This window comes from Sebastes fasciatus, chromosome 16 (genome assembly GCF_043250625.1).
Source record: "Sebastes fasciatus isolate fSebFas1 chromosome 16, fSebFas1.pri, whole genome shotgun sequence".
Lineage (NCBI taxonomy): Eukaryota > Metazoa > Chordata > Actinopteri > Perciformes > Sebastidae > Sebastes > Sebastes fasciatus.
Window position 1 is genome coordinate 9,271,491 of NC_133810.1, and position 12,944 is coordinate 9,284,434.

At 37.0% G+C, this 12,944-nt stretch overlaps 1 protein-coding gene across 1 annotated transcript; it reads right to left on the minus strand.

Annotated features, from left to right (window-relative positions):
* Positions 1–1,613: 1,613 nt before the first annotated feature.
* On the minus strand, positions 1,614–10,626 carry c16h5orf15 (chromosome 16 C5orf15 homolog). Its single transcript, XM_074610167.1, has 3 exons — positions 10,468–10,626; positions 4,415–5,439; positions 1,614–3,391 (listed from the first exon to the last, which is right to left on the minus strand). The coding sequence occupies exons 1-3, from the start codon at positions 10,580–10,582 to the stop codon at positions 3,257–3,259; spliced, it is 1,275 nt and encodes a 424-aa protein (XP_074466268.1). The 5' UTR covers positions 10,583–10,626; the 3' UTR covers positions 1,614–3,256.
* Positions 10,627–12,944: the final 2,318 nt, after the last annotated feature.

Genomic DNA, 12,944 nt, shown 5'->3' on the forward strand with positions numbered 1-12,944 from the left:
AGAATTCCATGAAATCCTTTTCTTCTAACATAAATTAATTGTTAAAATAGAGTCATAAACATCTAAAAAACTGAATAATTATCTTTAAAAATGATCAAGAAAAGCTTAAATACAGATAATTGCAATTGTGATTACAAAAATACTGTAAATCTAAGACCTTTTACATATAATCACAAATGAAACATGTAATTTTTAAAAAAAATTTACAGTGTATATAACTTGTTGGATTAATTACTTTATGTGGTTCTGTAGTTTAAAGTACACTTGAATGATTTAAGAGAGATTTGTTGGTTTCTGACCAGCCAATATGTTTCAGTGTAGGTGTGTAGTATTCATTCTGCTGTATAGGAACAGCCTGTGGCAGCCATTCATCAACGCCAGACTACTCAAAGATATGCATGTCCAACGGTCTGTCTTTCTTCCTCTCTGCTTCCATCTGTCTTGTCACTCTCCGCTGTTTACCAACTTTAAAAGAAACACATGCCTCGATAAACTTTTTATACTTTTAGACGTCCTGAAAATCCATCTCAGTGGTTGCTGTGTGACATTAAAGATTCACACACACATGGCTCAGTTCTCCTCCCTTTTGGTGTTTCTGAGAGATTCTGGGTAATCGTGGCACATTATGGTTCCCACCACACATCATTACAAAAGGTGTTGGCAGGTTTTTCCAGCTCAAATTCCTCAAATTAGTATGCTGATGTGTTATTTGTGTCACACGAAGAGGAAAAGCAGTTGCAAAATTCACATTTTCATTTACTCAGGCAACATTTTGATTGTCTCTTACACTGTATGTGGTACGACTCCGCCATCATTCAGCTTGTTAAGGGACACGGCAGGAAATCTGTCAACTGAAACACAGGTTTGTGTCTGATCAGATATTTGTGTGTGTGTGTGTGTGTAGTGCCTCCTTGTGGTGACATACCTTATTTTTTTCCTTTTAGTAGTCCTGATACTGAAGTCTGCCATCTGCCTTTTTTCCACAGAAGACATTTTGATATGTCACAGTAGGGAAAGCACAGGTGTAAATAATGAAGCTAATGATGACGGCTGAATTGCTTTCAGCTGCTTTGATTTCAGGGTCCTGGTATTGTGCATGCTGGCTCGCTGAGACATCATTAGTGTTATTAGTAACACCTGTGTTTTTCCTAAAATGAGAAGTCAAAACGTCTGCTGTGAAAAAGGCCTATTGGGTTTCAGTTCATTTCAGTTACAATCACAGTTGTTTTTGGTTTTATTTCATCATTAAAGATTATAAACTGCATGGTATTTTACAGATGAAGTACACTCCAACTGTTGTTAAATGTTGATTTGTCTGTACTTTTTGCCTTTAAATATATAACAGCTTTTAACCACAAATTCAAAGTCATAATGAAAAGCAACCACTGAGCCTTTTACAATCAAAGGTGATCAAAGTGGCGATGCCAACAGTTAAACTGAGCATTTACTGCAAAGAAAAAAGCTAGATAACAGAAGGCTCTGTGATGTAAATACTCTCTTAATCTGACTTTAAAAGAAACAAATCTTTCAGAAGAGTATCTTAGATTAATCACTTGAGCAGGTCACACATGAAAGCATCGATCACATAAATGAAAGCAACAGGGAGGACTCTGTACACAATTTGTGCTTTATTGACAAAAAAAAGAGATTGTACAGTTTCTACTGTTGATTGCAAGAGCAGTGTTGATCCTTCACCTTTACGCAGGAGCCCTCCTCCCCTCATATTCTACCACTGTACCTTTATATACGGACAAGACAGCTGAAAACAACTGGCAGAAGGCGACGAGATATTGATAACAAATATGTGGATTCATGTGGCAGTTATGGCGTTTCAACTGAAGGCATGACACGGCAACAGACAGAAAAATGTGGCTGTGAAGAACAGGAAGTTATGAGTGACAGAGAAAAAAACAAATGTGGTCTGTTCTTGTTTTTTTGTGGTCTTTGCTCATGTGAACATCAGGCCACACAGGGTGTGCAAATTTAAAAAGAATTAAAAGTTCTGTGTGAGCATGAGGGAAGAACACATTTTGCCACAATGGAGACCATAAATGATTAATAGAGACTTCACCGAAGTCATAAAACAAAGAGGGCCAGCCCCAGGATTCCTGCATAGCAAAATCTGGGCAGTAGAAGAGGTACCGAAGACGAGTAAAATATAAACTGATGAACAAGGGGAAAGTCTTCTCCCACACATTATATTAATATGTTCCAAACTGAACGGTCTTCATTTAAATGGCTTAAGCACAAGAACAGACCCCTCAGCCTTTTTAACTTAATGTGCAGCTTAATTTCCCAGCATGTAATAGGGATTTTACTTCCCTTATTTAATGTCAAATCAAAATCAAACGGCTAATATGCATTTTTTGCAAAGGTGTGACAGGAAACAGTTGGAAATAAGTCTGAACTACATTTAGAAATTTTAGTGAAAATGTGATTTCTTTCTTTGTTAGAAAAAAAAATACATCAAATTCATATAATATGAAAAACTAAGGAATATTTTGACTTTGTATATTTAAAATCAAGTTTCCCTAAGCTTCATTGTTTATAGTTTACAGTACTTTACTTCTTACTGTATAAGATCTATGACAAACGGACCATTTCAACATGAGCGGTGGACAGTTTTTGGAATGACTGCATATATCTGATGTATCAGCTTCTCCTAGATTGCTGCTTTGTTTGCATACTTGCACCTTTACAGTACAAAAGTATGCATGGCACAAGTGCTTTAAATTCCTTGTGTGTCAGTTCATATCTTGGCCAACTGCTGAGAGAGAGAGGTATATTATTAATCTTGGGGTAAATAATCAACTGTTATAATTAAACATTATATTATGACCTAAGTTCTTCCTATTCTTAAAGTGACTATTAAACATATTCAGACAGTATGCAAGAGGGAAAACAAAATAGAGGGACCATAAGGCTGAAACACTCCCAAAAAAGAAAATATAAGACCCCTAATAAAGCAAAATATTAAATCCCAAGAAGTCATTCATTGAGAAAACATGACATTAAAACAATATAACAAATAAGAACAACAGATAAAAAGTAAAAATCTCTATGCAGACAACAGAAACATCCTGAACAAACAGAGTTCTATTCCAAAGACATAATGCTTTCCAGTTGGCCTGTAAAGCAAGACAAAGCATCAATCAGGCTCCGTGACAAAGCACGGCATGTCAACAATGCGACCAACAAGACAGGTAGGCTAACCGGCTCTGTGCAGGTCTGGACATATTGTTCTTCAGAGCGTGGATCAGAAAATGTAGTCTCGGGTCATCTTGAGGGACGGCATGGCCTCGTTGACGTTTTGATCCAGCCGGTGGTACTCCACGGTGTTGCGGGAACACAGACCGTCCTTCCAGCGCCGGCTCTGAGCCAGGAGGAAGATCTGGAAAAAAGGAGAAAAAAAAAAGTTAATCTGTTAAATGTATAAGTGCTGATCAAGTAAAACTATTTCTTGACAGGCTAGCAAAAAAAGATGAAAGACTACATGATTGGAATCCTTACTTCAGCTGTAAAAACCCAGCATGGGGCCAGCATAATATAAAATATAGAACATTTCTCTACTGATTTGACACCCCAAAGTCCAGTTCGTTTGATTAGTGTGAACGCTCTGTACCGTACTCGGGCACGGTTCGTCGATCCCTACTGGAGTCCACTTAAAAAGGTGGTCTGGACGTACGATTCATGTGTACTCGGGTACAGTTCGCATCAGGTGTGAAAGCCGATCATCCGTATATGCTCGCAGCATGCGCCATCCTCAGAACTGCACGGCCATGGGTGATAAAGCAGTAAGGCAGGCGAGAGGTTCCTTAAAATATAAACAATAGTAGGCAATGGGATTGAGCGGTTTGTTATTTTATTTAGCTAATTTAATGCTCTGCCTCCGAAGAACGAGAGCTGCTCAGCTGCTCAGCTGCTCAGTTGCTCAGTTGCTCAACAGACAGAAATAGAAAGAGTTTAGAGCTGGCATATTTTCGCATTAAACTCAATGTAATAAGGGTTTCGTTCGACCAAACCAGAGTTGGGGATTGTTGGAAAGACTTAAGACGACGGTTTTGGTGAGTTTTGTTTCTGTCAAGTTTGAATAAAGTGTTTTACGATGCTCCGCTGCTAGAATAGCTGATCTCAACATAAACAAATACACGTGGATGATGACGCAAATGTACTCGGGTACGGACCAACACGACTAATGTGAAAGCTGAGCATTGGGAGAGTGGCTAATATGAAAACGCCCTAACTTACACAATATATAACAAAGGAAAAAACAGTAAAACTCAGATTTGAGAAGCTGTTATCAAACGTGTTGGTACCAGCAGGTAAAGCTGAAGTAATATCAGCGCTGTGCAAACAAAACTTAATGCTCATCATCTCTGAGCAGTCGCCTGGCTGTCGTCATGCCGACACTCACCTTCCTCTTGTTGTGATAGGTGATGTAAACGATTGCCACCAGGAAAGCCAGGATGACCAGATGAAAGAAGAAGTGGGAGTCCTCGTCCTCTGTGTTGTAGCTGTCTGCTCCTTTGTAATGGGTCTCCTCCTCCATCCTGTCTGGCTGTATCTTGTTCACGCTCTTGTCTTTGACGTCGTCGTTGTTGTTTTCATATATGTCGGTTTCGCTGTAGGTTTCGTCGTCGTCGTCGTCATCGTCATCGTCGCCCCCTTCTGTGTAACTGTCCAGATCAATGTGAGGTGCTGGTACTTTGTCAGTGGTCTGCAGCAGGTCTGGTTCGGTGACCTGCTCTGTCGACGGGGGCAAAACGTTGGAGGGTAGCTCTTCTGTTACAGGTTTGGCCATTTCTTCTGGACTAGAGGCTGGAGTGGCTTTAGGAGCAGCAGGTCCATCGGTTGCCTCAACTTGGTTTGGGAGATTTTCAGGCTCATCTGTTACTGTTTCCACATTTCTGACAGGTCCTTGCGGCTGTGTTTTATCAGAGGTATCCATGATGATGACTGGATTTGTGTCCACATGCTCTTTAGACGTTTTTGGTCCAATGGCTGTTGTGTGGCTGTCTTTAGGAGCCTCTGCTTCTGTTGTTGTGGAGTCATTGCCAGCAGGTGTTGCAGGGTTCTTGTGATCTGTTGAAGCCGCTGGACTCTGTTTAGATGGCAGAAGCTGTGTTTGACCTGCATTATGGATCAGAGATGGCGGAGGCTGTGCGCCATCTGTAGTCTCGTTTAGAGATTGCGGAGGCTGTGCGTCATCTGTAGTCTCGTTCGGAGATTGCGGAGGCTGTGCGTCATCTGTAGTCTCGTTCGGAGATGGCGGACGCTGTGCGTCATCTGCAGTCTCGTTCAGAGATGGCAGAGGCTTTGCGTTACCTGCCTTCTGGTTCAGAGATGGCGAATGTGCTGTGTCGCTTGCGTTCTTGTTCACAGTCTCCAAAATAGGATTTTGAGAAGGTGCGTCTCCCCCCTTATTCTCTTGGCTTTGTGCTGTAAGGTAAGAGGGAAGAATAATGCAAGACAATATATATTAGGTTACAAAAATAAGGTTGATGAAATACTCCTTAAAACATGTGAAATGATCAACTTGAAACATTTGCATTGTAAACAAAACATGTATTTTCAATCAAGGAGGGATTCTTTACTGAGCACTTTCTAAGCCTTCCTGCTAATAATGCAATAAGTCCAAAATCAAGTTGTGAGTTTTCAGTTTCAACCTATTTTAAGAACTACACTTTCATCTAAAGCGACCTGTGGGAAACTTCAGGATCTGAGAAATGAAGCCAATAAACATGCATTCTTTCTAATAGCCAGCAGTGGGCGACTCCTCTGGTTGCAAAAAGAAGTCAGATTGTATAGAAAGACGTGTTTTCGTCTTACAACTTTAACCCTTTCAGTGTGTTTTCAGTTCATGAAAGTTAATTTTAACCTTTCTGGTCGCCTAAAAAGGTGTTATTCAGCGTTCAGTTGTACTTAGCTCCACCCTCTCGTGTCACTTGTGGTTGCAAAAAAACAAAGTGGACATTTGTACTAAAACAGCAACTTGTTTGTGTGCGATTGTGTGAAAACATACAAACTTGCCTTATCCCCATGACTACTTCTATCCTTTAAAACACTGTGATATGTCATTGCATATTGTCATAAAGCCTTTGTCAGCCCATTATATTATTTGTTGTAATTCACTGCATTCAACATATTTCATTACTCTCAATTAGACTGACAGATCTTTTAACAGGGGGTTTGAATATATGTTAGTATTTGCCAGGTTTTCCAATTTGTTTAACCTGTTTAAATTTATAAAGGTTGAAGTATAACCGACATAACATTTCTGTTTCATAATAAAAAATGAAGTATTTTAATCTCTACAGTTTCTAACTGTGTCTTTAAATAGGAGATGAACTCCGTCTCATGCATCTGGCCAGCCTTCCTGAATCAATGACACCATTTAACCAACAAGTGTCGACATTATTTCATCCTGTGTGACTAAGGGGCGTTGCTTAGGAAGGGACGGGAGGAGAACACTAGGGACTTGAAGTATGGGTTAAGACGTCCCCATGAGAAGAAAGGGACTATTCATACACATGGGCCATGGCCAGCATAAATAATTGCTGAACAGGAGATCCTTGTGGCAGCTAACGTTATAGGCTTTGCTGCATTAAACAGCATGTAGGAAAGTCAGGCTTTAAGACTGAGCAGCTGGGTCACACTTGACAAATGTAATATTAAAGTATGCTTAAAATGTTTCACTCTTTTGGCTCTTGGATCAGTTTTATTCAGATTAAACCCATATGATGCACGGATAATTCCCCAAATTAGCCACTATTAATGCCAGCAAATTTAGACTAAGGCTGGTTGAACATTCCCAACCAGTTGAGCTATACTCAGCAGTCATTTGCTATTTGTATTTCAAGCTAAATCAATATTAAGCAGGTTACTGGCTGATCAAGAAAAAGGTCATCCTCCCTTTGTACAAAATTTTGTTTTGGTTCCCTTCCCTGACAAAACCTAATGGGACATCCACAGTATAAAGACAGCGCATTAATGATATGTCACGATCTGATTTCATGAACCAAATGATACCAAACATAAATGTTGCAAGCAGATACTGATGTGATTCCAGGCTAAAGGGGATATTGTACGGAATAGCTCCATTAGTAATGCCAGATCACAAGACTTGCATGACAAATCTTATACCAATGCATGACTTGCATTTCACATATATAAAGTTGATGTGGATAGATATTTCATGCAAGTAATTTGTAGAGAAAATAGGCCATAGTCCATTCATGGAAAATGTTTGTTCCTAACTAGCAGTCTATGTATTTTTGTTGTATTAGTGCATCTCTAGCACAATAATACATGTAGAGACAAGCTGTTTTGAGTGAGTATGGTGAGAACGATGGTGTGACACAACCATTATTATGAAAAAGAAATAGGCCAAAGACTTGATTTTTCCAAGATAACACAATGCTGCAACCTGACATCCGCCCAAACACGTCTAACTAGTAATGACATCTCCATTTGAAAAGAATAGAGAACAAAGGCAAAGAAACCAACACCACTGACATTTTTTCAACAGATTTAAGCCAATAAACTACAGTCAAAGTCCATTTATGCAACACAGAGCCTGAGACCATTACAGGAGGTTATAACAGCTCAAATATACAGTATTACAAGCACATCTGGTACAAGCCAAAGGTATCTGACCACCACAAATCAATGCTGCTAAGGAGTCCCTGCGGGGCATAACAAAGTAGACACTTTAACTACAGTGACACTAGGGTTATATAAACTGGGGGGAAAAAGTTTGGAAACTTGTGTTTGGTTCATTATTTCTCTTTTGTTACAATGCTAATTGGCATTGTATTTTACATCGTTGGAAAGCCTGTTTATCTACCTTCACAATGTTGTCCAACATGTAAGGATCATGCATTTGTGGGATGAGCAGCACAGCTGATTATGTGGGTAGCGCCCAAGAAAAATTTGCCAAAATGCTCTGCCAATGGTAAACGGTGTATTTTCCTGTTGGAATTGACTCTTGTCAATATGTGTTTACCATTTGCAGAGCATTTTGGCAAATTTTTCTTGAATCTAGAATTGAATTGAATAGAGCGGCCCCGTTGTCACTGATATCCGATCCAACTATTTGAGTCAGTATAGGCCCGATATCTGATCCGGTATAGGTGCATCCCAACAATTTCCTCTACAAATTAACTTGCATGAAATATTTATCCACATCAACTTTATATATGTGAAATGCAAGTCATGCATTGGTATAAGATTTGTCATGCAAGTCTAGTGATCTGGCATTACTAATGGAGCTATTCCCTACAATATCCCCTTTTAGCCTGGATTCACATCAGTATCTGCTTGCAACATTTATGTTTGGTATCATGTGGTTCATGAAATCAGATCGTGACATATCATTAATGTGCTGTGCTGCTCATCCCACAAATGCATGATCCTTACAAGTTGGATATCATTGTGAAGGTAAATAAACAGGCTTTCCAACGATGTAAAATACAATGCCAATTAGCATTGTAACAACAGAGAAATAATCCACCAAACACAAGTTTCCAAACTTTGTTTTTCCAGTATATAATAGACATTTAAGTTAACTGGTCGAAGTAAACATTAGTTGTAAGGTTGTTGATCTTGAAGTTTGGTTAGAAAAATATTACTTCCAGGTTTGCTCGTTATGACCCTAATATGTGTGTAGACTTTATGAAGTTAATATAAACATTATTATTAAGGCCAAATCAGGGAATTAAATGTACTAATAACGTATTAACCTTATATAACCCTTTATATTTGAGGAATCACTTTGTTGAACTGTACTGTAATAAGCCTGTCATCATCTCTTTTTGTGGAAAGATGTCAAAAATTCATAAATAGAATACATTTCACAACGGTTCTCGCCATGGAGCAGTCACGTTTAAAACCTTACATAACCCTTTATATTTGAGGAATTACTTTGTCGAACTGTACTCTAATACTTTGATAAGGACTCGAGTTAACAAAAACAAGAAACAAGAAAAATATTACTTCCAGGTTTGCTTGTTTCGAGATGATTGTGATTATGACCCTAATATGACTTTATGGAGTTACTAAAAGTTACTTGTTATTAAGGCCAAATCAGGGAATTAAATGTACAACGGAGCAGTCACGTTTTAAAACCTTGTATAACCCTTTATATTTATATTATACTTTGTTGAAGTGTACTGTAATACTTTAATAAGGACTGGAGTTAACAAAACAATACTATTTTAAGACTTTTCGGGTCATACAGACAGCCTGTCATCGTCTCATTTTGTAGAAAGATGTCAAAAATTTGGAAATTTAAATTTAAATTTTAAAATTTGAAACTTTAAAAATTTGAAAAAATAAATAAAAAAAGGATACATTTCACAACGGTTCTCACCACGGAGCAGTCACCTTTTAAACCTTATATAACCCTTTTTATTTATATTATACTTTGTTGAACTGTACTGTAATACTTTGATAAATAATCAAGTTAACAAACAAATACTATTTGAATCCTTTTCCTGGTCATCCAGACAGCTTGTTATCATCTCTTTTTGTGGAAAGATGTCAAATTTTGAAATAAAAATATATATTTTTTTAAATTAAAACATTTTAAATTAGAAAATTAGAAAATTAAAAAAACATTTTGAGAAAAAAAAGAAAAAAGAAAAAGGATACATTTCACAACGGTTCTCGTCACGGAGCAGTCACCTTCTAAAACCTTATATAACATTTTAAATTTATATTATACTTTGTTGAACTGTACTGTAATACTTTGATAAGGACTCGAGTTAACAAAACAATATTCTTTAAGACTTTTCCGGGACATGCAGACAGCCTGTCCTCGTCTCTTTTTTTTTTTTAATTTAAATTTAAATTTAAAATAAAAAAATGTAAATTTAAAATTTAAAATAAAAAAATTTAAATTTAAAATAAAAAAATTTAAATTTAAAAATTTAAAATAAAAAAAATTTGAAATTTAAAAATTTAAAGATTTATAAAAAAAAAATAATAATAATAATAAAAAAGGGTACATTTCACAACGGTTCTCGCCACGCAGCAGTCACGTTTTAAAACAAGAAAAAGAAACAAGAAAAATATTACTTCCAGGTTTGCTAGTTTCGAGATGATTGTTATGACCCTAATATGACTTTATGGAGTTACTAAAAACATTGTTATTAAGGCCAAATCAGGGAATTAAACGTACAAATAACGTCTTAACGGTTTATATTTGGGAAATGACTTTGTTGACCTGTACTGTAATACTCTGATAAGGACTCAAACAAACAAAACAAGACTATGTTAAGAGTGTTCCGGGTCACACAGACAGCCTGTCATCGTCTCTCTCTGTTAGCATGACGTGCTAACCAGCTAGCTCCAGTAACGTTACCTCTATGTGACACTAGCTAGCTGCTAAGCTAACTAGCAGAGCTGTTGGTTGGTTTATACAAATAGAACAAGAGTCATCATCTCAGGTACTTCGGTTTAACATACCTTCCGTCGAGGTTTGCACCGGAGCTGACAGACAGCCGCTGGATAACAGTTGGAGGAGAACAACCAGAGAAAGAGCACAGATACTTCTCCGACCCATCTTTCTACACATCGCCATGTTGTGATGCGTGAGTAACTGAAGAGGGCGGGGCTTAGCCTGGACACATACAGGAAGAGTGACGTGTGTGTTAGTCACATGGTTAGTCATGATGAAAAGTGGATGCATGAAGTCTGTAATAATTAATGTCAGTTGTCATGTTGGGTCCCTCTTTCCAAATACTTGGTACATTTTTTATGTAATTGTTTTGTTGACATTGACTTTGCTTTGCTCCTCATTGTTTGGGATCCACAATAATAGCAAAATCATCTCTCCCTCTGATACCTGATTGTTTGCACTCCTGGAATATTTGCACTATCTGTTTTTATCATGTTTATTTTTGTTTATAACTTATTTTGTATATTGTATATTAGTAGAATTTCAATTTTTTATTCTTATTTTATTCTAGCGTTTATATATTCTTCTGTTATTATACTGTTTTGACTTGCACCAACATAACCAAAGCAAATTCCTAGTGTATACCTCTTACACCTGGCAATAAATACAATTCTGATTCTGATTCTGATTCTGATCAATATTTTTTCTTAAATTGTTGTTCTTTTTGTCTGACTTTATATCCATATAGAAAAGCATTGAACTGCATTCAATTCAAAATGCATTAAGTACCTTTTTTCATATGGTTTGGGGGTGTCCAAGGGTTCTTGAAGAAGGTTGCAGAGATGCTATCAAACATATTGTCAAAAACAATTCCTTATTCACCTGAAGTCCTGTTACTTAATGACAGCTCAAACCTGGAACTCTGTGTTAAGCAGAGACGTCTCTGGTTAGCCGGCCTTACAGCTGCAAAGAGACTAATAGCTTGCAGGTGGAAAGCTTCACATTTCTTGACTTCATAGATATAGCAGGTATGGAACACTGGGCTGCAAACATGCACTTGGCAAAAAAGGAAAATATATCACATTGGAAACAAGCAATCACTACAATTAAATCCTTCATATGGTTGTTCTCCATGTCCCCAAGGTCTAGGGTGGGTGGGATGGGATGGACCCAAAGGGAGGGATTTGGGGGTGGGAGGCGCAGAAGGTTTTATTTAAATAACTTTTTGTTGTTTGTTTTTTGTTTTTTTTCTTCTTCCTTTTTGTTTGTTTGTTTTCTTTTCTTTTTCTGTAGCTGTTTGCCAATTTTGTATTGATTAGTACATGGACATTTGTGATTATATTCTTTTACTTTATTGGTGATCTATCAATTTGTAACCCCACCCTATATAATTATGCTTTATTACCAATAAAACATTGATCGCAAAGACTGAACTGGTAACTTTGTGAAAACTTTGTCAAAAATGGGCTCTGTTGTTTTCCAAGAAGTTAGACAAAGTTATCCTACATAGTGACCTCACATACTGTATGTTTGGGGTCAATTAGACTTTTGGGAGGGGTTGTACTTAATAAAGAAATACTGTCAATATCGATCACTGAAATGGAACATATGAAAATTAAATTTCACCATGTTTTACAGCTTTGACCCCAAGCAAAAAATGCATAATGTTCTGTTTACAGCTTCTGAAACATGTCATCAGTTTTGTAAAATTAGGAAAAGTCATGAAATATATGTTAAAACAATAATAAGTATGTTTTAAAGAGGTCTCAAGCACTTCAATCACAACATTATGGTTAAGGACAATCCATCCATAGCTGAGACTTACACCTTTTCAGGGTTCTCTCTCAAACATCAATTTCAAGAGCTATTCAGTCACATTCCACACCTTGTTTAGTGAAACCATATGTCAGAACAAAAGTTAGACAAGGAATTGTTCAAAATCAGCTGTCATGGCTTCATTGTTCACTCCTTATCATGTCAAAACATGATAAAATAGTTCAATAATCTTGGAATATTCATACCAGCCAATGCCATGTGGGAAAGTGATGCTGTAGTCGTCTTGACCAAGATCCAGAAAGAGCGAGGTCAGTCATCCAATTACATCTTCAAACATGTTCAAAGATCTGTGTAGATTTTTCTCACATCCAATCGACTAATCATTTCATTTGTCATTTGTAAATCTTTGGGTTTTGGACTGTTTTGAATTTAAAGTTGTCGCCTTGGGCTCTGTGAATTATGATACAACTTCTTCACTATTTAATATTTTATGGACAAAAAGATATACACACAAGACAATAAAAAAAAATAGTAGCAGATAATCAATATCTAAGATAATTTTTTGAAAATTAAAAATAAACCTTATGATCCCAGTCAATATCAAAATCAGATAGTTACCATGTAATTTCCTTCTTCAAAACAAGTTTTAAATTATCTTCAGCTGTCAAAAATGGCCATCTTATTTGTTCAAAAGCATTGTCACAGAGTATTAAATAAACACGGGTTGAAATTAGTCATTAAAAGGCAGAAGACCAAAAATACAATCCAA